Source organism: Apus apus, chromosome 20 (assembly GCF_020740795.1).
Source record: "Apus apus isolate bApuApu2 chromosome 20, bApuApu2.pri.cur, whole genome shotgun sequence".
NCBI classification, from domain to species: Eukaryota; Metazoa; Chordata; class Aves; order Apodiformes; family Apodidae; genus Apus; species Apus apus.
The window spans coordinates 7,990,672-8,017,449 of record NC_067301.1 but is presented as its reverse complement, the minus strand read 5'-3'; the positions used below and the strand labels follow the sequence as shown (position 1 = coordinate 8,017,449).

Here is a 26,778-nt window from a genome sequence, read left to right as displayed (position 1 = left end):
TTCAGAGAGGGTGGTGAGACCCTGACCCAGGTTGCCCAGGGAAGCTGTGGCTGTCCCTCCCTGGCAGTGTTGAAGGGCAGATTGGATGGGGCTTGGAGCAACCTGGGCTGGTGGGAGGTGTCCCTGCCCATGCAGGGATCTAGGTGATCTTTAAGGTCCCTTCCAACCCAAACCATTCCATGATTCTGTGATTATTTTTCACACTTGGTGCTCACTAAGAGTTGAACCTGAGCTGCCAGGGTGGTGCATACTTGAAGGTTTTCTGGAAGTTCAAATAAAATTAAACTGATTTTTGTTCCTCTCTTAAGTAAGGGAAACTACAGAGAGTATAAACATAGTGAAACTAGATGTTTTTATGCTGTTGTAACAGTAGCAAAAGTCAAGCATGTTAAAAAGTATAAAACTTGACTTCTCTGTATGTTTTGCTGAATTTTGATTTGTAGAGATTTGGAAAGAACCTTGCTGCTGCTTGGGCTGGGTAGCAATTGACAACATCACTGAAAGCTCAGGTCAAAGTGGATACAATCTATTCTACCTACTAAGAAGAAAAATGAGCTGTAGTCCAGCCTAAGCCTGGAAACTTTGAGAGTGTTTAGCATGATTTTTCAGTTGAGCTGTAAGGCAAATGGTAGTCATGGATGAGTCTGGAAGCTCAGATGTAGCAGTGGGCAACAGATTATAGATTCCAGGAGTGTTGGTGTTGGAAGCCTTGCTGCAAGGTCTCGTCTACCAGACTGGAAGAATTGGAATTTATTTTTTCCTAAAGCTCTACCCCAGATTGCAGTGTTAGGAAGTTGTGGAGGCTGAGAGGAGACTCTGCACTTTGGTGCTACACAAAACAGTTCAGGAAGCCCGCTGGCCACGTGCTCTCCTTTCCCTCCTGTTCTGGAAGTGTTGGGTATGGCCACAGCCTGGTGATGCTTCTGTTTTCTCTCACCAGAGAAAGCTCCAGCAGCCACCCTAGCTCTGACTTTCCTACTGTTTGAATATGGGTGTCTTCTGCCAATTTCTGCAGAGAGTGCAGAGGGAAAAGTCCCCAGTGCTTTCCCACCCAATGTAGGACAGTATGTAACACACATGAGTACACAAGAAATTCCCCAAGGAGCACTGGCTCCTCTTCTGTGGTCAGCTGCTGCCAAAAGTTCTGTTTTCAGGGTGTGTTGCTTGCTTTCCTCCTCAATTTTATATATGTTTCTGCAGAAGTTATAGGTTTCTTCTCTTGGGACTCTTGGTTTAGATTTCTTTAGGCCTTGATTTATATTCAGTGTAATAAATACAGGGTGTGTTTTTTTTATTTCACCACTGCTAGAATTCCATGTGACAGCAGATGGTGTGTGGAAATTTTAGAAAAGCAAGAGGTTAAAATTTAGCTGCTAGGTTGGGAATGCATTTAGGTTTTCTTTTTGTTCTTAAACCTGTTGTGTGATACCCAGTTTTTAGTGGTGCTGCTGCTGAAATTTTTACCTCCTGGTCCTATTACATCTAGCATGAAGTGCTGTAGGAATCTTGTTCAAATATGTTCAAATTGGGTTGATCTAGAGCAATGTTTGTGGCTATTGGAGATGTGCATTTCTAAGGATGTCTGAGTTTGGGGGCTTTGTGAAGTAGAAAATCAAAACTTACAAATAGTTTGCTTCATTAACAGCAAGTGAAAGCAATTTCCTTTTTCTCTGTAATGAACTTAATCTCTAAGTGTCTGGTAGTACAAATTCAAAATGCAGTTGGCTTTGAACAGGGTGTATGTCTGAAGAAAGCAGCAGTCAGGCCTTGGGAGCTTTTCTGCTCCCTGACAAGGCCAGCTTTTAGAAAAATAAACTGATTTGAAGAAACTGAATTGCAAGAGGCACAATCATATGTCTCCAAGTTTATTGTTGGGTTTGTTGTTTTTTTTTAATTATTTTTTAAAGTTGTGCTGAGAACAGAAATAGCCTGTCTCTTTTGCCAAGCTCTCCAGCCTCCTGAAGACACTATGGGACTCAGCTTCCAGAGGAGATGTTATCTGCTTAAAAGGAAGTGAACTAAAGTAACAAAAATGCATCAGGCTGCTGGTGGGAGCAGTTTCAGCTTTTTGTCAGGCCTCCTGAAGCAGGACAAGAAACAGCTACTTGTATTTCACTCTGCTGCTGTTCAAATCCAAAGGGACTCAAGTGCCTTCTGAAACTTTCCTTTATTGCACAACTGACCAAACAACGGTGTTAAAGGCCGCTCTTTGCCACTGTTTGTTCTCAGTCTGAAGTGGCTGTAGTAGTATCTTTGTTTTGAGGCAACAATAAGTATTTCTGCTCACCTGCACATCATTTTGGAGCTCAGTTTTTTCAGAGTTTTTGAAAATAGTGAGTTTAAGTGCTGCAGGGAAAAGGCTGGCTGAGCTTCAACATGCAAATCAACAGGGCTGTTGTAAAATTCCTCAAACTGTATTTGGGTTCCTTTTCCCACGAATAAAAAGAACAGTTTAAAACATTTTTGTGGTTTTGCAAACAGGGGAAACTAATGTGCAGCACCATCTGGAGGACAGAGCTAGGACTGTGCCCTGGGCCTGGGAATTCTAACAAGGATCTTTTTATTCTGCTTTGGGGTGGCAAGGAGCCCAGCAGTGAAGGACTTGGACAGGGGGAAAGGCTGTTTGTAAAAGCTGTGAGGATTTTCAGCTGCTGCATTCAGCTCTCAGAGCCCCCTTTTTATTTTTTTCCTAGAAGATTAATTGGAGAAGTGAGGGAGTAGAGCTGGGGTGGTTCTCCCTAATGCTTGTTCTGTTATCTTCACAGTCGTGAGACGTTCGATTTTGATGACGACTGTGATAGTTTAACATGGGAGGAGAATGAGGAAACGTTGCTTCTTTGGGAAGACTTCACAAACTGCAATCCTTCCATTGACCTCCAAGGAGAGGTGAGTTTATTTCAGTTGTTTTTTCAAACTACTCTCTGCAGAAACTGTATCCCCCAGCTGCTCTTTTAGCCACTTGAGCCTTTGGATATTTGACTGGTGATCTAGTTCGCCACGAAAACTTGCTTTGATTTTAAAATCCTCTTAGGGCTTTCTCTCTGTGGTTGCTTTTCAGTCTGTGCAATCAGTTTATTTGCCAAACTTCATTTCTTCTGCTCCTTCAAACGGAGTACTTAAAAGAACCAAGTGAGTGTCAAAAGATCCAAGGCATGTAACTGTTACAGGACCATCACACAATCTGTCACCCTAAGCAGTCGTTTATCTAAGGCACTGGATCTTCCACACAGCATCTCACTTTCTCTCTAGATTATCATTCACACTTCATCAAAATAGTACCTCATATTGCACACTTCTCCTAGTAGAGAGAAAAATGTACTTGGTATGGTCTGTGGAAGATGTTTAAGTACAGAGCTGGATTCATGGCAAGTTTGAGAACTGATGGGGAAAGGACTTTAAACAAGGGCTTGTAGTGAGAGGACGGGGGAAATGGATTAAAACTGGAGGAGGGGAGATTTAGGTTGGACATGAGAAGGAAATTCTTTAGTGTGAGGGTGGTGAGACCCTGGAACAGGTTGCCCAGGGAAGCTGTGGCTGCCCCATCCCTGAAGTGTTGAAGGGCAGGTTGGATGGGGCTTGGAGCAACCTGGTCTGGTGGGACGTGTCCCTGCCCATGCAGGGGGTTTGGACTGGATCAACTTTAAGGTCCCTCTGACCCAGCCCGTTCCATGATTCTATTATTTCAATCCTTAAGATCCCAGGCCAAGTGAGCTAGTGGCCGCATGCTGCCTCATCCAGTGACTCCTGAGCCTTTTTAAACATGCCTAAAGGGAGGCTGAACTGGCAAGGGCTGCCTTTGTGTGGGCAGTCTGAAACGTGACACTGTTATTTCATTACTGAGGAGCTCAGCAGTAGGTAAGAGATCACCCTGCATCCTTCCATCACTGCTGTAGTGAAAAGATGCTGAGGCAGCAGTCTCCTGAGCATGGTCTTGTGTTGACTGCCAGGGGTGTGTTCATTTCCATCTTCCCATTTGTGTATCATCTGGCATACACTGGAACTGCAGAGATTACTCAGAAGTGCTGGGACTGCAGAAAGCAGCAGACTGAGCTACATGTCTGCAGTGGAGCAGGGAGAGTGGCAGAGTGATAATGTGCTGTGGTTGTGTGCTGGAATTAGTGACAGGTTGATTTGCATATGCCCCTGTGTGCATGTCTAAGCACAGCCAGCACAGGAACAGAGCCCAACTCAGACCTACCCTGTGAAAACTTGGAAGGTTTTAAGAAGCTTAAATCCTTCTAAATGAAAATTATACAAGGAGAGGGTAGATTTGTCTTGTAGATGGAGATTCAGAAGAAAGACTGCTCAGTCTGTGCCTGGTCTTTAACATAGTGCTTTACATGCCTGAATCTTCCTTCCACAGGCTTTATTCCTTTCAAGTTCTTACATACTGCCCTAGCCACTTTCTTTTATGACCTTCCTCCTTAAAGCTCTTCTGCATATAAAAGGATAAGTGAAATGATTCTTGTAACTGTAGCCTGGTTAGCCCATACCAGGTATGATCCTGATAAAGCTGCCACAGATGTACCCAAAGGATTGCAGCATAATTAATGCTCATCATTGCAGTTGCATTAAATTGATGATAATTTTTCTTCAAGAAAAGGGAGGTAGGTAATAACACGACAGAGAGAACAATGACATTGTTTTAGTCTCTTTGGGACAGCATAAAATTAGTGCTGTGTCTTTTGTAGCCCAGACTGTGCTGTCAATCCAAAGCAATGATGAGACAGGTTGTTACATGTGATATTTTTATCAGGAGTGTGCTGGAGTGAGCTTGCTCTATCTAACAGTTAGGGAAAGAATTTCAATAAGAAACACTGTGTGCAGAGCATGTGTATGAGGTGCTAGAGGCTGGAAGGGCTGGAGAATAATATGAAAATGAGAATTCCAGTGCAAAGCTGTAAGTAGTGTTGTGGTCAGTGCAAGGAAAAATTGGCTGGAAAGCAATTACAAGCTAAGTGTGGTCAAACTGTGAAAGGTTCAGAAATATCCATGGTTAAGGTTCTTTGATGTGCATCGTGTAGTTACAGGACAGGGGGAAATGGTTTTAAACTGAGAGAGGGGAGATTTAGGTTGGATATTAGGAGGAAATTCCTCAGTGTGAGGATGGTGAGACCCTGGCCCAGGTTGCCCAGGGAAGCTGTGGCTGCCCCATCCCTGGCAGTGTTGAAGGGCAGGTTGGATGGGGCTTGGAGCAGCCTGGTCTGGTGGGACGTGTCCCTGCCCATGCAGGGGGCTTGGGTCTGGATGAACTTTAAGGTCCCTTCCAACCCAAACCAGTCTGGGATTGTATGATCAAGTGATGTGTTTAATTGCTGGAGCCCTGGTCTGTAGTTTCCCTGATCAGAGACTTCTTGTGCACAAAGCCATGGTCCTGGTACAGAAACATGTTTCCTGGTATAAAAGTTTTAAGAAGCAGAATATTACTTGTCTGTGTTAAAATGTTTTTTAAAAAATACCTTTGAGTGAAACAGCATAACAAACTGCATTTCTGAGAGGGGCTAAATAAGAAAAACTTCAGCCTGTTTCTGAATTCTTTGTTAGTTTCTTGCTAATCCTTTGTCTCCTTTCCCTTGCAGGAAGAAAACCTGGGAAACTTGATCCATGAAACAGAGTCTTTCTTTAAAACAAGAGACAAGGAATACCAAGAAACAATAGGGCAGATAGAGGTAAGGAAGTTGGTCATGACAATATGAATTGTTTCTAGTGGATAAAAACACTTGTGGTGTTCTGGTCCAGTCCACCCACAGAGAAAAGGTGGAATGTCTCTACATCTAAGAAATCAAAGGTGTTTTCCTTTGGGATTTTTTTCTGAATACCATTCTCTGTCAGCCCTGTTGTTAAGTAAGCATAAAGCTGTAGCTGATGGAGAGAGAAACTACAGAACAAAAGGGAGAAAAAAAAATGCAGTGTTACTATTTTTTCCCCTATTTGTCCTGTGTTTCCACCATCACACTGGGAAATGCTTTGACAAAAGGTGGCCTCAGAAGTTGCCAGACACAACAGCTGTAGCTTCTCAAAGTCTTTGCCCTGCCTAGAATATCCCTTCACTCATTACTGCATGTTGACAAACAAGGTGCCAAGCAGCAGAAAAAACCCTTGAGGTCTGTTTAAAACCAGTGTTGAGCTTTGACTAAAATACGCTTCCTAACCTGATAAACCTTTGGCAATGTACAACACTGAGGTCAAACATATATTGTGCAGGTGTTTTGGTCTGGCTCTGGGCAGCGTTTTAGCATCCCCAGCTGTATGTAAAGTGGAGTGAAGCTGGGAGGCCCTGCTAGCAACTCTCCTTAGGCTGATTATTTTTCCTTCTTTCTTCCAGCTGGAATTGGCCACAGCCAAGAGCGACATGAATCGTCACCTTCATGAATACATGGAAATGTGTAGCATGAAAAGGGGCCTGGATGTCCAGATGGAAACCTGTCGTAGGCTCATCAAAGGCTCTGCTGACAGGTAGTAAAGTCTTACCCACTCTGCCTGTGTGCTTCAAGAATTAATTTTCCTCTTGTTTTCCTGCGAAGTTGTTTTAAAGGCAATAGTATTTTGTCTTGGAGCTTTGTCGTTTCCATCATCTTGTTTTGTTCAGAGTCAGGGATCAGTCTTAAAAGGAACACTGTAACAGGGTGTAATTTCTACAGAGTAACACTTGGAAGGATTCAACACTTGTTGGTAAAAACAAAACTTGCAATATAAATGGACCAAACCTCTCTTGTAACTTGGAGAGATACTTAGTGTTACAGACCCAGAACTCCTAAACAAATCCCACAATTAAATCTTGACTTATATGAAGAACTTGGGTTTTAATCTACTCATGCTTTAATAACCCATTTATATTGATCCTGTTCATCTGTTTGAGCCTTGCAACTCAGGTAATAGACTCTTAAAAGGCCACATAAATTGGTACAAACAGTAATAAAACTTAGAGATAAGCTGAAGTCTGAAGGCTCCAGGGAGACCTTAGAGCACCTTCCAGTGCCTGAAGGGGCTCCAGAAAAGCTGGGGAGGGACTTGGCACAAGGGTGGGGAGGGATGAGATATGGGGGAATGGATTGAAACTGGAAAAGGGGAGATTTAGGTTGGACATGAGGAGGAAATTCTTCCCTGTGAGGGTGGTGAGACCCTGGCCCAGGTTGCCCAGGGAAGCTGTGGCTGCCCCATCCCTGGCAGTGTTGAAGGGCAGGTTGGATGGGGCTTGGAGCAACCTGGTCTGGTGGGAGGTGTCTCTGCCCATGCAGGGGGTTGGATCTAGATGATCTCTAAGGTCCCTGCCAACCCAAACCCTTCCATGATTTTACTGTGGGGGGTGTTTCTTGACTCTTGCTCACCCACTGTGCACATCGTGTCTTAAAAGAACAAAAGAGAAACTATTTTTTGAGTCTTCAAGACTCTCCATATTATGGATGGTGTCTCCGTAGGATGTTCATTTGGCTTAGTTTCCATTTCCCCATCCATAAACCTGGGGCATTTGGGGCAGGAGATGCCAGGGGTGTGGTGGCACAGGATGCTGAAGTGCACTGCAGGTATTTACAGTAAACCCAAAGTTTAATCTTAATAAAGGATATTTTAAATTGTTGTGGCAAGTGAAAGCGACCATTTTCTTTAAAAATTCCTATTTTATTTTATTTTATTTTTTCATTCTGTGATTGATGGGTTTTTCTCTCAACCTCTCTCTGCATTTTTCTACAGAAATTCGCCATCTCCCAGCTCTGTAGCCAGCAGTGACTCAGGAAACACAGATGAAATTCAGGATGAGTTGGACAGAGAGACGGATGTGGAGCCCATGGTCAGCTGATACAAAGTTGGAGCATTCCAGTGAAAAGGGAAGATACAAGAAAAGATTAAAAAACAACACACTGATGAAAGAAAGACTTGTAAGCCCTTGCGTAGGGTTTCTAAGGACTCATTCCTACATGCATCCCCACCCCACCCAAGGATTGGTGCTGTAAATTTCTATTGTTATACAAATCAAAAATGCAGAGTCCTGTAAGAAATCACGGGGTTTTAATTGTGCCTTTGCCCCAAGCTGAGCCACTTTGAGCTCCAGTGGAATATTAATAGCAGGTGTTTTTATAAAAAATAGTATTTAAAAAAAAAAAATCTGGTAGCAGCAGAGAATGGTGCTGCAAAGGCTCTGGGTGTTTCAGTGAGCTCATGGTTTTCTTGAACTGATTGGCAAAAGGAACACTGGCAAAATGAGAAGAAAACTCAAGACAATTATGGTGCAATTACACAAAAAAGAATGCCTCCAAATCGAACTGTAAGCATTTAAAAATAAGAGTGGGTTTAGAGGCAGCTTTTAGGTTGAAACAGACAATATTAAAAGGAATCTCTTCATTCCATCCTTCTGGGTGAAGGAGCCTTTGAGATCTGTTCAGGCTTGCTGCTGGACTCCAGAAGCAGCTGGTCTCAGCTCGGTGGCAAAGCAGATGGGCAAGGGAGGGCTCATGGGGTGGGACTATCACTGACAAACTACTATGCAAAAACAAAAAAAAGCTCGCCTTATTTATATGGAATGTTTGGTCCCTGCTGGGCTACAGTTACCCCTTGGGGAAAGGAAAGCTGAACCCACATTTGCACATGTTAGTTTTCTGTAGAGCTTCTTTTGGGGAAGAATGTGCTGTTAAAAGGCCGTTGTTTTTAGGGGCTGGTTTGAGAGGGGAATCAGCCCTTCAGTTCCTGTGTTGTTTTGTGTTCTCTTTTATCAGAATTATTTTAATGTTTTTTTTAAACTATAGTGTTTGCAGATTTTTACTTTGCTGCCAGGGAGAGAACTCCATTTTATGCTGCTTTCGTGATATTTAGAGTGGGATAGTTGAAGCATCAGGATAAACTGGCATAGATGTAAGGCTTGAGACATGACACTGGGAGAGTTCCAAGACCACTGTTCTTCAGTAAAGCTGAACACCCAAAAAATACTGTAATCCTTTTTAGGGCATAGTAAAATGAACCTCAAACTACTGCTGCCCTAGAATTAGGGAAGAACAGCCACCTGCTTTCTCTGTGAGAAAGTGATAAGACCTGGGCTTTGTCAGTCTTTCTGTATTTTTACACAGGAGAAGGCAGCACCAACAGTCAGATCCCTTGGTCGTATTTGAGGAAACTCTGGCATGATCAAGCTGTTCGTGGTTATTAATGGTAATTGTAGCACCTCAGCCAGGTAGAAACAGGGTATAAACCTCAGCCAATAATTTTTTGGGTTTTTTTAGACTAAGATTGAAAGTGTAGCTTATACTGCCTAAAGGTAACTGTGTAGTTAAGCAGTAGTTGCAAGACTTGGAGTAAATACCAAATGTATTTGTTTTCCTGCCAGGAAGCTTAGAAACTGCTGTGCAGGAGCAGTGCTAGGACTGGACAGGGAAATACCAGTTTTAAGCACCCTCTCAGTGTTATGTGAAGGTAAGCTGGCCTATTTTTTTTTAGCTTCCTGAGTATTGTTTCCAAGCCTTTCTTCTGTATTGATCTGAAGCAGCAGGGTTGCAGTGTAAGCACACAGCCAGGATAGATCAGTCTTGTTTTCTTCCAAAAAGAGCACAAGTGTCTCAGCAAATGGTGTGTTCCTGGGCAGAAATGCCTCTTGCTTCTGTGCAGAGGGGCAGGATCTCAGTGGGCTTCTGCTCACACTATGGGTGCAGTGATGTCTTCTCAATGTGAGTCTCATGGAGTTGCATTGCTGTTCAGATCCGTTTCCTGCTTGGACACGATGGTGCTTTTTGGCCATGTGAATCAAATGGGCTCCCTGTGTTGTTCAAAGTGGGGAGGAATACTGGGATGATCCATTGGATCCACAATCTGGAAGGCAGTCCACAACTGATGGTTTCCTTTCCATCCAAGAAAACAGATCCTTGTGGTTTCCTTCCTGATGGAAATACTCAGTGCAGTTATTCGTAGAGTAGCTAGCAACTACTTGGTTCCTGTGGTGTGAGGCAGGGGCTTAGTCAAAGCTAAATAACTGTTATCTGGAAAAGAAACCTTATTCCAAAGTGTTAGTTCATATTACTCCTTAGGCGGCCAAAGTGGTAAATGTCATGTTCACTAGGGCTGCAAGTTGGGGTGGGGGGGAAGAGATATGAGATTTTTTTATGAAGGGGCTGGGACTGCATGTTTTCAATAGTCTTAAGGTTTTTAAGCCTGGATGAATTTCAGCTGCTAATTAATATGTAGTTTCTCATGAGACTGAGAAACAATCTGCCAAAGCTGAATGTCTGTGATGCTTTAGTGACTTTGGTGTAGGAACTGTGAAGCAATCTTCTTGCACAGTGGATCAGCTCTCCTCAGTTCTGAAGTGCTCTTTGGTACTGGAGAAAAGGAGCCATTTTAATGTCTGTCCAGCTCAGCTGCTGGGTTCTTTTTCTGGAAAACTCAGTGTCCTAGTAGGAAAGAGGCTGGGTGTTGTAGAAGCTGGTATGTTGAGGGTAGGAAAGAGTATCCTCAGGTTTGACAGAGCCAAGTGAGGAAGCAGCAATGAATCTGTCAGAACACGCTGTAACCCACAGTTTATCTCCTAGCCAGAGCTCTGAGGAGCGTCTATACCAGGGTTGCATTTGGTGGTGAAGTGTAAGGGATGTGGGTCTATAGTAGAGGGTAGAGAAATAATGTGTATGGTGGTGATGTGTATGCCAGTAAATGACCATCATTGTTGGTGGCTATTTCTTATATCCATATATAATCCATTTGTAAAGAAGAAAAGGTGTTTTCATACTTGGGACTGGGGTTTATTTTCATTTAAGGCTGTACAGGACTCGGTGGATTGACCTTTTGGGAGATACCAGGGTTGGTCCTTGGTGGTTTCTGGGTCTTGGTGGTCCTGGGAGGTCTTTGATTTAGTTCCAAGCCATGCTGCTGGTGTAGCTGACAGTGGTCCTGTCCTGTTGCATTGAACCACTCTGGAGAAACCAGATCAAAAGCTTGCCAGAAAAAAAACCAACATGGTGAAAATGCTGGAAATTATTTTGATGACCTCTTTCTTTTTCCTTTGTAAAGCTGTAAATACTTTGTTTTTGTTTTCTATTCTTAACGTGGTGTCATATTGACACTTTTTTAGACCTAAAATCAGAAAATCCTCCTCGTTGTTTCTCATTTTTTAAAAGGGGATTTCAAGGAAGCAAATTTTTTTTTGCTTGTTTGCTGTGTAATAATAGATCAAATTCCTAAAATGGGTTTGTAAAAAAAAAAAACACAAACAAAAAACAACAAACAAACCCAACATGTTTTCAGTAAACAAATGGCAGTTGCTTTTGTGAATGCATGTTCAAAAATGTCCAAAGAATAATGTGATACAAACATTTGGTTTTTTTCAGAGACTTAGTAATTATCATATTAGTTCACATGAGGAAAAAAGAAAAATATTTAAAAAAATAAATGTGTTGGGGAGGGGAAATGTAATGAGACTCATCTAAACTAAATGTGTAATTATTTATAAAAAACCCCACACGGTAGATATTCTATTTTTATGAGAGGTTTTTAAAGTGCAAACAGAATTCTGTTAAATGCAATGATTCCCTGGTAAAGTATCTTCTGCCCTGGTGGGATTCTAAACCCACCCATCGCGTCCTTGGAGCCAGAGGGAAAGCAGAACACATTAACAGCTTTTCTGCAACTGCAGAATTATTGCTGAGTATTTTTTTCTTCCCCCTGATGGTGAGGAATTCTGCTGGAGAGGGTTGAGGACCTCTGTTTGCTCCCCTAAATTCCAGGGGGGAATTGCAGCACAGTAGTTAAAAAATCTACCCTGGAGTGGTTGGAAGATATTCCCTACACCAGTATAAATTGGAATTAACTTGATAAAGCAAACTAATAGATCAGATTTGTGCCTGAATATAGATCTGAAGCTGCTAATAGGAGTTTTTATTGTGTTCATTTTATTTGCCTAACGATTCCTGCCAGCAAAAATACAGGTTGGGTCTTCGGTCCAAGGCTGGCTGAGGAAAAGGCCCCGTGTTCAGTGGATGCTCTTGCCACAGCACTGCCCTCTCCCTCAGGCAGCAATTTCCTCATGTTTCCTTTGGCTCTGGAAAAAGGAGGAAGAATGTTTGTGTTGGAGCACGCCAGGAAGGGAATTGCACTACTGGGAGGTCTCTGTGTTTTCACCTTTGAGAGTGTTTCATTTTAGAGCTGAGCATTTTAAAGCACGATTTCTCACCGCAAAATGAATTGTGCTTCTGTGGTGGTGTCATCCCCTCAGGAGGGTTTTCCACGTGTTGCTTCAGGACTTCTGGGTTTTTTTTTAACTCTTTTGCATGGGTCTAAGGCTTGGGAACATGCAGGTTTTCAAGAGTTTTGCCCTCAGTGTTAAGTCACTTGGTTCTTTTTTTTTTTTAAGCTTTTAGCAGAATTTCACTTCCGTCAGTTTGGAGTTTTAATGGAGAAATTGTCAATCAAGGCAACACAATAACCTGGTGTTAATAACCCTGGTTTTAGAGCTAAACTAGAAACACTACCTGCTAGATTCTTAATTCAGTCCCTTGCCAGCTTGTTTCTGTAGAGGGGAACACTGAAGACTTGAACCCAAGTCTTTGGCAGAGCAGTGAAGAAACAGTTGATTATTCCTTTTTGTCTGTTTTTTTGTGTGTAATTCAGTGTCTTAAGACCCTTCCGCATTTGCGGGAGCCTTTCAGGGCTTCTCTTTTGAAGAAGCAACAAGTTGTGTTTCAGAAGTGGTTGTTTGATGCTTCCAGAAATCCCAATTCCCTCCTCATTTGAGGCACTCCCAACAGTGAAGCAAAGGTGGTGCTCATAGGTCTGGCTGGCTCCATCTTTGGAGGAAATAATGATGTTTAATGCTTCAAACAACCCCTGGGGTGGCTTCAGACCTGTGTCATTCCATGGAGAGCACCTTGGTACCTGTGGCTTGTGGGCTGCCCAAATGGCCCAGATTTCATCTGAAATCCTTAAAATTTCTTGGGTTTTTTTTTGTTTTATGGAGAGGGATGAGGATGGTGAAAAGTTTGGTCACTAGACACACTTCTTGTGTCACATGGTTTCACCACACGTGCTTCAGTCCTTCAGACACCTTACCTGTGGCTAAAGTACCTAGCTGAGTTCTGCCAAAAATGATAATTTATTATTTCATGTGTTTAAGTGAAGGGTGTTGATGACTCTTTCCCCATGCTGTGTCACTTCTTGTCAGTTCCTCTTAGGTCATGTAAGAATTCCTTTTATACACGTCAAAACAGACTACTGATCAGTGTGGAAATGAACCTGTTTCCTCTACTGTTGTAAATATTGTGCTTTATATCCTGTATATTAGCTTCTTTTAAAGAAAAAAAAAAAAAAGACTGAGCTGATGATGCTGTTTGATCTCTGGTGAGGAAAGGGTGAAGGATGAACCAGCTACCAAACTTGTTTGAGATGTAAATGGATTTCCTCTGTCCTGGGTCTTTGCAAAGCAGACAGAAAGGTGCACACACTCACTGGTGGTGGATTTGGGACCATCAAAGGCTTTGGAAATTTAATCCACTTCCCCAGGGGCACCAAAAAACACCCAGAGCCAGAAGCGCTGGCGCTCCTGAGTCCCAGCGGGTTATCTCCATTTTCTTTTTTAGTGCCAAAACCAGCCCCACCAAGCCCTTCCACCTCTGCTCCTCCTACACTGTTCCAGTTTCCCATCCTGCATCCATCCGTCCATCCTCAGCCCCTCTGGAATGGTTCATCCTTCTGTCCCAAATCCCACCAGGGATGTTGGGGGGGGGGGTCTTGGCAATGAAAACGGGTTACAGTCCTCTGGTGACAAGGAAAAAACAAAACAAAACAAAAACCACTATAAAATAAATACCAACCTCCTGGTGAACATCTCTGTGTGTTAATTCTTGGGCTGGAAAACACTTCTGAGCATAAGCAGCTTGTGAATTTGGAATTGGGGGGGTAGGATACACCTTCCTCTGGACCTGCACCCCCTGCACAGGGGATTTGGGGTCCCAAAACGCCCCACCTGCCCTTAAAAAGGAGGTGTTTTAGAATCATAGAACTATTCAGGTTGGAAAAGCCCCTTGGGATCACCCAGTCCAACCATCATCCCTACTCTACGAAGTTCTCCCCTAAACAACATCCACCAACACCACATCCAAATGACCCTCAAACACACCCAGGGATGGTGATTCCACCACCTCCCTGGGCAGCCTGCTCCAGTGTCTGACCACTGTCTCTGTGACAAAATGTTTCCTAATGCCCAGTCTGACCCTGCCCTGTCACAGCTTGAAGCCCTTCCCTCTTGTTCTGTCGCTGATTACCTGGGACAAGAGACCAGCACCAGCCTCTCTACCATGACCTTTCAGCTGTTTTGAGGAACCGCTTTTAAACCGCCAACACATTTTCTAGAAATAAAAACAGGCCCCGCAAAAAAACCAGCCTCCTCCTGCTCACCCTGGCCAGGCCATTTTGGGTTAAAATCCCTTTACTTTGTTGTTTCCTCAAGGGGGAGGGGAGCAGCCGCCTCAGCTTGTGCCTCTCCCTCTCCCTGCCGCAGGTCCCGCTCTCCGAAGGAGCCGAAGCCTCAACCGCGCTGCCGGGTTGGTGTGTTTTAATCTTTATTTTACTTATTTTAATCAGTATTTTTAGCCCGGCCCCGCCCCTCCCCCCCGTGCCCGCCCGTTCTCCGGGCGCAACCACCGCCGGGGCTCGGGGGGTGCGGGACGGGAACACCCCATTGCCACGGCGGGAGAGGGGGCCCCGCAACACCCCGCAGCCCCACGCAGGGACAGTCTGAGGGCTGGGGGCCCCTCTAGGGGCTCCCCGCCTCTTTCCCTCCTCTGTTCTGTTTTTTAAGAAAGGGGTGTTTGATGGTTCTGCCCAAGGCGCAGCCCGCCCTGCCCCCGCGGCGCGTCGGGCGGGGCCGCGATGTGGCGGGTGCGGCGGCTGCTGCGGGGGCTGCGGGGGCCGCGGGGCGGCGGGTGAGTCTGAGCGGACACGGCCCCGCAGCGGGCCTGGCGGGGGGAGGGGGGCCCGGACCCTTTGGGGGGGTCACAGCCCAAACCCAGACTCACACCGAACCCCAAACCCCTCCCGATCCCAACCTCGCCTTGAGCGGCTTTCGCTGGCCCAGCCCTCCCCTGCTTCCCGGCACCTTCCCTGCTGCCCAGTGCAGGTGCTTCCCCTCCTTCTTTGTGCTTTAATCCCTTTTCCCCCTCCCCTTCCTTTTTTTTTTTCTTTTTTTTTTTTTTTTGAGGGAATATTGCCGGAGATTTGCCATTTAATGCTCCAACGGGGCTGGGAAACGAGCAGCCTGAAGCTGCCAAGGTGCAGCCGCTGCCGGGAGCGGCGGAGCCAGCCCGGCTTTTGCCCCCTGGACTTTGCCAGGGAGCTGGCGGCACGTTGGGGCTGTTGGAGCAAACCTGATCGATTGGGAGCTCGCCCTGCCTTAGAAATTTCATTTCTCCAGCACTTTTTTTTATCATTGCAAAGACACAGGAGCCACAACCAGTTCCTGGTTCCAGGGGATGGAGGTGCCTGGGCACGCCGGGCTGCTCGGGGCAGGGAGCTGAGCCATGAAGCACCTCTGGTTTGGAGGGAATGGGGACACCCGAGGGGACAGATTTCAGTGTCTTATCTTGCTCCTCTCCTAGGCGGAGGTGGCAGCACCACTCAGCCATCCAGGTGACCAACGAGCCCATCCTCGAGTTTAAGCCGGGGAGCCCCGAGCGAGCAGCGCTTCAGAAGGTGCCAGCACAGGGGATGGGGGTCTGGGGGAATCTTTAAAGTCCTCGTTTTAAGGTCACACACACAGCTACCTCAGGTTCTTTCCTGGGGTGGGGGGAGTCCCCATCCTGCCCAGCCCAGCTCCTTCCCTTTGGGGACAGTTGGAGTTGTGACTCCTGTTCCTCCAGCCTGAGGCCTCCCATAGCCAGGGAACCCGAGGAAGCCCATCCCTGGCTTTCCCTCTGTTGGAAGGGCTGGCAGGAAGGATGGATAGAGAGGGCGGGGTGGCTGGTGGGGGTCCATGTGTGCCCACCACGGTGCTCTCCTCTCACCTAGGCACTAGCTGAGCTGAAGGGCAAGACTGAAGCCATCCCTTGTGTGGTCGGGGGAGAGGAGGTGTGGACGCCGACGGTGCGGTACCAGCTGTCGGTGAGTCTGGGGGACAACCCCTGTTTCACAGTGAGAGCTGGGCAGGGGGGTGTACCTGGGGGGAGAGACGTCTGTCTGACTGATAACTACAAGGCTTTCCTTCTCTTTTCAGCCATTTAATCATGCACACAAGGTGGCCAAGTACTGCTATGCTGATAAGGTGAGTGCACCTCACTGCCTTCCTTCCATTTTTTGAGGATACAGCAACATTTTGGCTGGGTTTTGGGAGCCTAATCTCAGAGCAGGGTTGCAAGGCTTGTGTTGTGATGGGCTTTGAGGTTGCAGCTGAGGAGTGTGGATGAAACACAAAGTGCTGCTCAGGTTGTGAGCAAGGAGGCTCTGGGGTTGGGTGGTGGCTTTCCAAGTCCTAGGAGTCCTGGGACAATCAATATGAGGAGCTGCAAATTTGGGGTTGCAGTGGGAAGGTGCTGCTGTGGTTTGTGCCTCTTCCTTTCCCCTCCAACCTGGTAATGGAGAGGTGGTGGTTTCCTCCTTGCTGACCTTCCCCTTTTCTTCTGCAGGAGCTCATTAACAAAGCCATTAATGCTGCCTTGGCAGCAAGGAAGGAATGGGACCTGAAACCTGTCCAGGACCGAGCCCAGATCTTCCTGAAGGCAGCTGACATGCTGAGTGGCCCAAGGCGAGCAGAAGTACTGGCCAAAACCATGGTTGGACAGGTAAGAGGGATGTGGGATTGAGCCAGCAGATAGCTGGGGCAAATGGAAGGGAATCTGGGGAGCTGGGGAAGCAGGGCAGGAAGAGCTGTCAAGGTATTTTTTGGGATTGCAAATGTCTGTAATGTTAGAAGTCCCTGAGCTGGGCTGCGAGGGGACACTGGCTGGTCCTGACACTGATCCTTGCCTCTTTGCTGAGAAGGAAGGGAGTAAAGCTGGGAGCCCTTAAGCTTCCTGGGAACAGGATCAACTGGTGCAGTTATCAGGGTTTCCCCTTGGGAATTGCCCCAGCAGCCCTGGCTTTCCCAGGGGAGGCACTGGGTGGGGACACAGTGTGGATGTGACATCCCCTGGCACAGGCATGGGCTGCATTTGCCTGCCTTGGTGGGAAGGAGAGGTGGTGGGATGTGGGCTTGCAGGAGGCTGCACCACTGCAGCTCACAGCTGCTGCATTGTCCTCACACCCTTCTTCTGTGTCTTGATCTGATGTGGCCTTTCCTGGCAGGGGAAAACTGTCATCCAGGCGGAGATTGATGCTGCTGCTGAGCTGATCGACTTCTTCCGATTCAACGCCAAGTATGCCCTGGAGCTGGAGAACAGCCAGCCCCTCAGCGTGGACATCAGCACCAACAGCATGGTCTACAGGGGGCTGGAGGTGAGGAGAAGGGCTGGGGCTGTCCCCCTGCTCCCTGGTTTTTGGCTCTCAACTGTGGTGTCACCTCCTTTCCCCTCCCACCTGCAGGGTTTCGTGGCAGCCGTTTCTCCCTTCAACTTCACGGCGATTGGTGGCAACCTGGCAGGGGCTCCAGCCTTGATGGTGAGTGTCCTGGTGGGGTTTGAGGATGGAGGGGACAGTCTGGAGGAAGGTTGGGAAGTGGACTCGCTCTGTCCAAGGATGTGGTTTGTCTGGGATCCATGAGGAGCAGATGAGGCCTCCCTGGTCATCTGGTGCAGTTCAATAGGATACACCTGGGGTCCTGCTTCTGCTTGTCCCCTTGAATTCAATCAGCTGCTTTGCAATTAGACTCAGGTGTCTTTAATTACAATGAGGCATTCTAGTGGCTTAGGCCTGTCCACTGGTGGACAGGTGTGATGGGGGAAGGGTTGGAAAAGGAAAAACTGCCCAAACCTGCTCTTCTGGGGGATTTTATGCTAAAGCAAGCTTCCTTTTCTGTCAGGCAGGAGAGAAGGTCAGGGTGGGACAGCAGGGAGGTAAGAAATGCAGCAGGGTTTGTTTTCCTTCTTGGTGTTTGCTCTGTGAAGGGGCTTCAGGGAGCTGTGGTGACACAAAAGTGCCATCAGTTTGTAATTGTTTGGGTTCCCCTTGGAGGACACTTTTTGGGTCTTGCAGGTGAGTTGGGGTGAAGGAGGAGAGAGTGGGTTGGCCCTTAGCATGGAATTGGGAGGCTGGAGATCTGGCAGACATGAAAAATGGGACAAAAAGTCCAAGTTTTGGTAAACAGCATTTCTCTACATGTCCACCCCAATGATCACCTGCCTTTGCAGAGTGGGGTTTAGGGAGAAACGATAATAACATGATGCATTTGGGCCAGGATTAGTTAATTTACTGTTGCACTAGAGAAAAAAAAACAAGACATAATTGGCCAGAGCTCTTTACTAATTAGGCTCAGATTTCATCCTGGCACCAAAGATGGTCCCTGCAGCAGTAGTGACCTGTGCTGGAGATGTCATAAGGGAGATCACCAGGCTTTTAATTTGGGGACATCATGTTTTAAGGTGAAGCATTTGAACCTATTGCTTCTATGGGGGAGGAGCAGGAAGGAGGAGGGAAGAGGATTAAACCACCATGGAGCTGGGAAGTGTTTTGGGGGAGGGAGAACCATTCCTCCCACCTCAGGATCAGAGGAAGGTCCTTGGCTTTGGGGCATCTGGTGATAAACTCATCCCGGAGTGGTTGAACCTTGCTGGGAAGGGCCAAGCCTGTGTTGGCAGCTTGGGGTGAATGGGAGCATCCTGCAGTGCATCCCCCTCTCCCTCCTCAAATCCAATGTCAGATTCCCACCATGGAATTCCCCTGCTCCCCTGGGGGCAAAGAAGAGAAGGGCATCAGGGGGTGACACGAAGAGCTCAGTGGCAGGTGATTAAATTAAATGTAGGAGAAAATGGTACTTAATGGGTGGATATTAATTAAAGCCCCAGTGGTTTAGTCCCCACAGTGCACTTCCCAGGGGTTAAACATTGCTCTTGCTGGAGAGATCAGCCTGGTTAATGCCACTGCAGTGTCAGGAGCAGGATTTCCTCAGGACTGGAGCAGTTGTCCCAGCACACCAGTATCTGTGTTGCCAGTCAGGTTTCGCAGCTGCCTGGAGATTTTTTTTTCCAGAGTGTGGTTTTGTTTTCTCACCGTTGGGAGTGGAAGGATTAGAGGGGCCCAGGAAGGAGCTTTGCCTGCACCACCAGTCCCTGGAAAGCAGGTGCTTGGGTGAGACAGAGGCCAAAAATTCTCCCCCTGGGGCTGTGACCCTGCAGCACAGTCACATGTGGATGGGGCTGAGCTGTGTGACAGTGACACAGGGGAGGCCACTGGGCACCCAGCAAGGAGCTGAAGGGAGGGCAGTGGCTCAGAGCCAAAAGGGGTGGGGTGTCCCTGCAGCCTCTCAGTGCTGTTTTCTTTCCTGCCAGTGGTGCTGTTTGTGCAGTGATCCCAGTGTCAGGTGCAGTGTCCCTGCTGGCACAGGCCCTGCAGGGTCACGTGCAGAGCAGCGACTGATGCCACTCCTGGTGCTGCTGAAGCCTTCCTGGGCAGCACTGCCCTGGTTCCTGAGACATAAAACAGGTCCCACATTTCATGGCTTCTCTTTAGGGAAAGGAAAACTCTGCCTTCCCAGGCAAGGGCGAGTGTGAAGGGCTGGCACAGTGACCTGGTGGGTGAAAAGGGAGGATTTTGATCCTTCAGCTGAGTGGTCACAGTCCTCTGCCATGCTTGGGGTGAAGGGTGTGTGTGTGGATCACCCAGAGGTGCCATTGCTCCCGTCTCCTGCGGGCTGCAGGACAGACTATTTTATATATATTTTTAGCATCATTAAGGTTGGAAAAACCCTCTAAGATCATCAAGTCCAACAGTCAGCCCAAAACACTGTGCCCACTAACCCATGTCCCTCAGCACCATATTTACATGGCTTTGAAATCTCTCCAGGGATGGTGACTCCACCACAGAATCACAAGGCTGGAAAAGACCTTTAAGATCACCGAGTCCAGCCTATGACCTCACACCACCACATCAGCCAGACCATGGCACTAAGTGCCACATCCAGCCTTTCCTTTAACACCTCCACCACTTCCCTGGGCAGTCCCTTCCAATGTCTGATCACCCTTTCCATGAGGAAGTGCTTCCTGATATCCAACCTAAACCTCCTCTGGAGCAGCTTCAGGCCTGTCACTGGTTGTCTAGGAGAAGAGCCCAGACTCCACCTGACCACAACCTCCCTTCAGGTAGTTGTAGAGAGAGAGAAGGTCCCCCCTGAGTCTCCTCCAGGCTCCACTGCCTTGGGCCGCCTGGGCCAGGGCCTGACCCTTCCAGTAAATAAAACTCCAGGATGTTGAAGCTTTGCACACCTGTGTCTGGGCTGGAGCCTTCCCTCCTGAGCTGACTTTCTCCTCTCCCCCAGGGAAACGTGGTCCTGTGGAAGCCCAGTGACACAGCTGTGCTCTCCAGCTATGCTGTCTACAAGATCCTCCTGGAAGCTGGGCTCCCTCCCAACGTGGTGCAGTTCGTGCCGGCTGACGGCCCCGTCTTTGGAGACACCATCACCAGCTCCGAGCACTTCTGCGGGCTGAACTTCACCGGCAGCGTTCCGTACGCTGAGGATGGGGGCTCGGCCTGGGGCGCGGGGGGACAGGGTTGAGTAGGGAAGGAGGGAGCGGGCCATCTGTACACAGGGTAATTAAGGCAGGGGTTTAAACTGATGAGAAAAGTGTCTGCAGCCCCCAACACTAGAAGGACATAGAGCTCCTGGAGAGAGTCCAGAGGAGGCCACAGAGATGATCCTTGGGCTGGAGCAGCTCTGCTCTGGAGACAGGCTGGGAGAGTTGGGGTGTTCAGCCTGGAGAAGAGAAGGCTCCAGGGAGACCTTAGAGCACCTTCCAGTGCCTGAAGGGGCTTCAGGAAAGCTGGGGAGGGTCTTGGGACAAGGGCAGGGAGGGATGGGATGAGGGGGAATGGATTAAAACTGGAGGAGGAGATTTAGGTTGGACATGAGGAGGAAATTCTTTGCTGTGAGGGTGGTGAGACCCTGGCCCAGGTTGCCCAGGGAAGCTGTGGCTGCCCCATCCCTGGCAGTGTTGAAGGGCAGGTTGGATGGGGCTTGGAGCAGCCTGGGCTGGTGGGAGGTGTCCCTGCCCATGCAGGAGGGGGTTGCATCTAGATGACCTTTAAGTTCCCTTCCAAGCCAGTCTGGGATTTCATGTTCTAGCAGCAGAGAACTCCTACACTGAAGGCACAGGGAGCAGCCAGCCTTGCATGTGGCTCTGCCCAGTTTCCCAGGGCTGCTGGGATTTGGCCTCAGGAACCCCCAGCTCCAGGCAGGTTTGCACACTAGTCTGTGCCCACATGTCAGGGTGTGTTAGTGATGCTGAGGGCTGCTCCACCCAGGGACCCTGCTCCACCAGCCAAGGACATGGTCTGATGAGCATCGAGCTTTCCAGGTGGGAAGCTCATAAATTAGTATTAGTCACTGAGCCTCCTGGGGGGAGGTTATTAGCATTTTTATTGTTTTGCAGCCAAGGGGTTTGTCATAGTGAGGCCTGAGAGGAAGGGGGGAAAGGGGAAGAACAGAAACTTCTGCTGGATCCTCACTCCTGTTTCTTCCCTGTGACAGTGCAGGAGGTTGTGAGAGCCTGGCTCTCCTGCTCAGCTGGCAGCTCCTGTTCCATTTGCAGGGCATCCCTTCTTTTGGGGATGGCTGCCAGGGTTTGTTGGGGTCCCCTTCAGCAGGGCATGTCACCCGGGTGTGCCTTCTCCAAGTGCCAAGGCAAGAGCACACCGACCAGCTCCTCCTTTTTCTCCCAGGACTTTCAAGCGCCTCTGGAAGCAGGTGTCCCAGAACCTGGATCGCTACCGCAATTTCCCACGCCTGGCTGGAGGTACCTGCACCTTCCTGCACCTTTTATTGGGAAGAGGGGGAGACCACACAGGGGTGGGATGTTCAGTATCTCCCCTGCTCAGGGAGAAACTGAAGGCATGGCCAGGATTCCTCTCCTGTGACAAATCACACTGTGTCCTCTCCACCCTCTGGCAGAAGCTTATTCCTGTGGCTGTGCTGGGTGTTTGGTGCTTATGGCACGGGATGGGCTTTGATGGAGGGGAGGTGGCACTTGGGTGGGAAGCAGTGACACTCTGGGGTTGCAGAGCATCTACCCTGACTTTGGGAACTGGCTCGGTCCCTTTTCCATCAGCTTTATAAGCCTGCTCTAGCTCCAGGGTTGTGCTCCCTGGGATCGTGGCATCTCCCCATCACCAGGTGGGGTGAGCGCTGTCTGAGCTGTCCCTGTGAGGGACCTGCTGGTGGCTTGTGCTGTCCATAGGCAGCCCATCCCTGCCAACTCCTCCCTTTCCCTCCTTTCTCGGCCCAGAGTGCGGAGGGAAGAACTTCCACCTGGTGCACAGCTCAGCCGACGTGGGCAGTGTGGTGAACGGGACCCTGCGCTCCGCCTTCGAGTACGGCGGCCAGAAATGCTCGGCCTGTTCCCGCCTCTACGTCCCGGACTCGCTGTGGCCCCAGATCAAAGAGAAGCTGCTGGAGGAGCACGGGAAGATCAAAGTGGGAGACGTGAGTGGAGCTGCCGGGCTGCTGAAGGGCTTTGCAGCTCAGCGGGTGGTTGATGGGATTAGAGACTGTGGTAACTGGCTACTAATTCCTATTGAACCCAGCTTTGTATCCACTGGCTCTTCCCACCGCAGCCCCTCCGTGTGTCCCCCCCCTTCATCTTTTTTTTTTTTTTTTTTTTTTTTTTTTTTTGTGATTAGAAATTAACTTGTAGCCAGTGTCTGCAGGAAGGATTCTGTAAGTGGCTGAACACTGCAGACTAATTGAAAAGGGGCACCTCCACCGAGGTGTGTTGGGAGAAGGGAGGGAGGTGTTATTTGTGAGCATTTCAGCTGCTCCTCATTTCAGAGGTGGCTTTTTGGCACAGTCTGTAACATTGTCTCCTTTCTGCCTTCCCACAGCCCGCCCAGGACTTTGGGACATTTTTCTCTGCAGTGATTGATGACAAGGTGAGCTCCCCTCCCCTGTTCCTACTCGTTTGACAAGGTAACACCACCACAGGCTGGGGTGAGATGGTTGTTTTTATTGTTTACAGCAGAGTACAAACACCAGTGATTAATTAGAGCTGCTGATCAGCCCTCTCCTGCTCCTCCTGCAGCACTGCTTGTCCAGTGGTCATTGTGTAGTCACTGCCCCTCCTGAAAAGTGGGTGATTTTGCTGAGAAATTATTTCAGACATAACATTTAGTGCCTAGGACTCTATGTCCATCTCCCACCCCCTCCTCCAGAGCCTTGAGACCAACGTAGCCCTGAAGGGGATTGCCCAGCTCTCCTTTTAGCCACCTGACCCCACATGATTTTAATTGTTATTCCCTTTCCTCAGTCCTTTGCACGGATCAAGAAGTGGATCGAACACGCCAAGAAGTCGCCCAACCTCACTATCCTGGCAGGCGGCGGCTGCGACGACAGTGTCGGGTACTTCATCCAGCCCTGCATCGTGGAGACCAAAGACCCCCAGGACCCCATCATGAAGGAGGTGAGAGGAGCCTGGGGGAGGGGGCAGCAGAGGGGCTGTAGCTCCCTGTCCTGAGATGCCTGCTGGGCCTCTGGAGACAAGACTACAGTAAGCTGGTGCGGGGATCCTAGGATCGTAGACTGGTTTGGGTTGGAAGGGACCTTAAAGTTCATCCAGACCCAACCCCCTGCATGGGCAGGGACACCTCCCACCAGCCCAGGTTGCTCCAAGCCCCATCCAACCTGCCCTTCAACACTGCCAGGGATGGGGCAGCCACAGCTTCCCTGGGCAACCTGGGCCAGGGTCTCACCACCCTCACAGGGAAGACTTTCCTCCTCATGTCCAACCTCAATCTCCCCTCCTCCAGTTTTAATCAATCCCCGTTGTCCTTCCTCCGTGTCATGCTGATAGTTAATCAGGTGCTGATGCACCCACCTGCCTTTGGAGGTTGTCCCCACTGGGTGCTTTATGTTTTACTCCCCAGGAAATCTTCGGCCCGGTCCTCACGGTGTTCGTGTACCCGGAGCAGCGGTACAAGGAGGTGCTGGAACTCATCGACACCACCACGCCCTACGGCCTCACGGGGGCGATCTTCGCCCAGGAGAAGTAAGTGCCAACAAATGCATCCCGAGACAGCAAAGATGCTTTTCCCTTTCTGGGCTGATCCATCTATCTATCTCGCTCCTCTCTGTGCTGCCTGGGGAGGAGGAGGGAAAAGCATTTCCCACCAACTTAGCCTGCTTTTAGTCCTCCCACCGAGGAGGGAGGGGAGGCAGCTAAAGGAAAGAGGGGGGACTTTCTTAGCCCAAAAATGCTTTTATTTTGGTGAGAAACTGCCGCAGTGGTGACATTTGGAGCACCCAGGAGGATGCAGCCCCAACCCTCTTAAGCAGGAGGAGGGATAAGAACAGTGTGACCCCAAGGGGACCAGCCTTTGGGGCAGGGGGGGGGTCACAAAGTGGACACAAAGGTTCATCCTCATCAGGAGGAACTTCTTGTCTGTAAGTGATGGAGCCCTGGGACAGGCTGCCCAGGGAAGGTGGAGTCTCCTTCTCTGGGGACATTCAAAGCCAGCAGGGACACCCTCCTGTGGAACCTGCTCTGGGTGACCCTGGTCCGGCAGGGGGTTGGACCCCATGATCTCCAAAGGTCCCTGCCAGTCCCACTACCTGGGGACTCAGTTGGAATCACCTTCATTTTATAAGAGTAAAACGGAAATAAAAACATTGGGGTCATTTAATTGAGTTGTAAGGATGTGAGACATGTCTGAGTGTGAGAGTGAGTGAGTGTGAGAGAGTGAGAGAGAGACTGAGAGAAAGAGTGTGTGAGAAAGTGTGAGTATGAGAAAGTGTGAGAGAGAGAGAGTGGGTGTATGAGAGACTGAGTGAAAGTGTGAGAGACTGAGAGTGACAGTGAAAGTGAGTGTGAGAGTGTATGTAAGAGTGTGAGGAGTGTGAGTGCCTGAGTGTGTGAGAGAGTGTGAGTGTGTGAATGTGAGAATCTGAGTGAGCATGGGTGAGTGTGTGACAGTTAATGTGTGTGTGACTGTGAGAGTGTGTATGAGAATTTGAGAGTGTGAGAGTGAGTGTGAGTGTGAGCATGGGTGAGCGTGTGACAGTTAATGTGAGCGTGTGTGACTGTGTGACAGTGTGAGTGTGTGAGAGTGTGAGAAAGTGAGTGTGAGAGCATTTGAGTGAGAATGTGAGGAGAGTTGTGAGAAAGTGTGAGAGTTTGAGTGTGTGTAAGAGTGAGAGAGTGTGTGTGTGAGTGTGACCCGGCGAGCAGGCCTGGCCCTGTGTGCAGGCCTGTGCACACACACAGACACACACAGACACACTCACCCACCCCAACCCTGCCACCCCCCATTGCTCCCTCCCCTGCTCTCTCCCAGGCCGCCCCTCCAGGCCGCCCGCCGCCTCCTGCGCAACGCGGCCGGGAACTTCTACATCAACGACAAGTCCACGGGGGCCGTGGTGGCTCAACAGCCCTTTGGGGGCTCCCGCATCTCAGGTCAGACCAAACCCCCTCCTGGAGGGGGCACCTCCTGCCCCTGCTGACCCACCAACCCCATCCCAGCTCCTCCATCTTCGGTCACCAACCCCCTCCTCTCCCTCCCCAACAGGCACCAATGACAAACCTGGGGGTCCCCACTACATCCTGCGCTGGACGTCCCCCCAGGCCATCAAGGAGACCCACGTGCCCCTGAGGGACTGGTGCTACCCCTACATGCAGTGAGGCCTTCTCCTCTGCCCTGCTCCCCAACGCACACTGTGGCTCCACAGCTACACCCACAGCAGCAACAAAAAGCACTTAAATCTACTGATCTCTGACATGACAGGCTTAGGTTTTATTTTTAAAGAAAAAAATAATATTATTAAATTAACTCTGGAAAAATAAAAAAATAAAATGCCTTGTGGTTGTGTTTTTTTTCTGAAGGTCATTAATCACAGGGTGGTTGCAGGACATACCTGGGCTCCAGGTTCACTTCTGCTGCTGGTTTGTCCATCCTGAGGAGGCCAGCACAGCTCCCTCCCACCAGGGCTGGGAGCACTGGAGTTGGAGCAGGAGATGAACAGGAAGGGGCTGCCCCAGTCACCTGTAAAAAGCAACATCCTCCCCTTCTCTGTCCCCAGGGTCCCCTCCACCCCAGGGGGGTGTGAGCAGCACCAGGAGCCACTGGCAGCTGAGGGGCTGCCTGTGCCAGCCTTCCCAGGAGCTGTGGGAGGCCTGGCTTGGCTCAACCCAGACCTGAGTGTGGGGGGAGCCCTGAGCTGGATTTTTATCTCTGCTCCTGAGGAGCAGGAAAACCTCCCAACACACCCATAGGTGTTGGATGTAGAAGGAGAAGTCGGCAGGAGGTGTGTTGTGCCAGGAGAGGGCGGCTGCGAGCGCAGTGCTGCTCCAAAATAACTTCAAGCACCTTGTTTCCCCCACTCTAAAGCCCCCGGGTCACCTGCCCCTTACCTTGCAGATGTTCTCGGGATGCTCAGACACTGGTGGAGCAGCCAGACCCCACTTGGGCTCCCCAGTTCCATTGCCGGGGGGGAGGCCAGGCTGCCTCCAGTGCTTCCTGCTGCTCCCGGGGCTGCTGGAAGGAAGCCAGAAGGTGTGAAGAGGTGTTTCAGGAACAGGAAAGCTGCACCAGCTGCAGGTGGGTGCAGCATCCCCCACCACCTCAGGAGGAACTTCAGTCTTGACAGGAGGTGCTGGGCCAGCACGAGCTCTGCAGCAATTAGAGCAACATCAATTTCTTGTTGTGCTCTGCCCAGGAACCCCCTCCTGTTCCAGGGAGCTGCTTCCC

The 26,778-nt window shown here is 49.1% G+C and overlaps 2 protein-coding genes across 2 annotated transcripts in view; both read left to right on the top strand.

Moving 5' to 3' along the window:
• The window catches only part of IFFO2 (intermediate filament family orphan 2), a 43,525-nt gene extending 29,736 nt beyond the window's left edge, over positions 1-13,789 (top strand). The window contains exons 6-9 of the mRNA XM_051637525.1: positions 2,766-2,886; positions 5,580-5,669; positions 6,326-6,456; positions 7,690-13,789. Of these exons, the coding sequence (XP_051493485.1) occupies positions 2,766-2,886; positions 5,580-5,669; positions 6,326-6,456; positions 7,690-7,795 (448 nt within the window). The 3' untranslated portion in view covers positions 7,796-13,789. The remainder of the gene's footprint in view (positions 1-2,765; positions 2,887-5,579; positions 5,670-6,325; positions 6,457-7,689) is intronic.
• A 1,014-nt stretch (positions 13,790-14,803) lies between these two features.
• ALDH4A1 (aldehyde dehydrogenase 4 family member A1) lies at positions 14,804-25,887 on the top strand. The gene is made up of 15 exons (XM_051637513.1): positions 14,804-14,888; positions 15,561-15,654; positions 15,970-16,062; positions 16,175-16,222; positions 16,584-16,739; positions 17,242-17,391; positions 17,479-17,553; positions 20,366-20,553; positions 21,766-21,839; positions 22,329-22,525; positions 22,924-22,971; positions 23,346-23,498; positions 23,962-24,083; positions 25,369-25,487; positions 25,600-25,887. The coding sequence occupies exons 1-15, from the start codon at positions 14,836-14,838 to the stop codon at positions 25,710-25,712; spliced, it is 1,683 nt and encodes a 560-aa protein (XP_051493473.1). The 5' UTR covers positions 14,804-14,835; the 3' UTR covers positions 25,713-25,887.
• Positions 25,888-26,778: the final 891 nt, after the last annotated feature.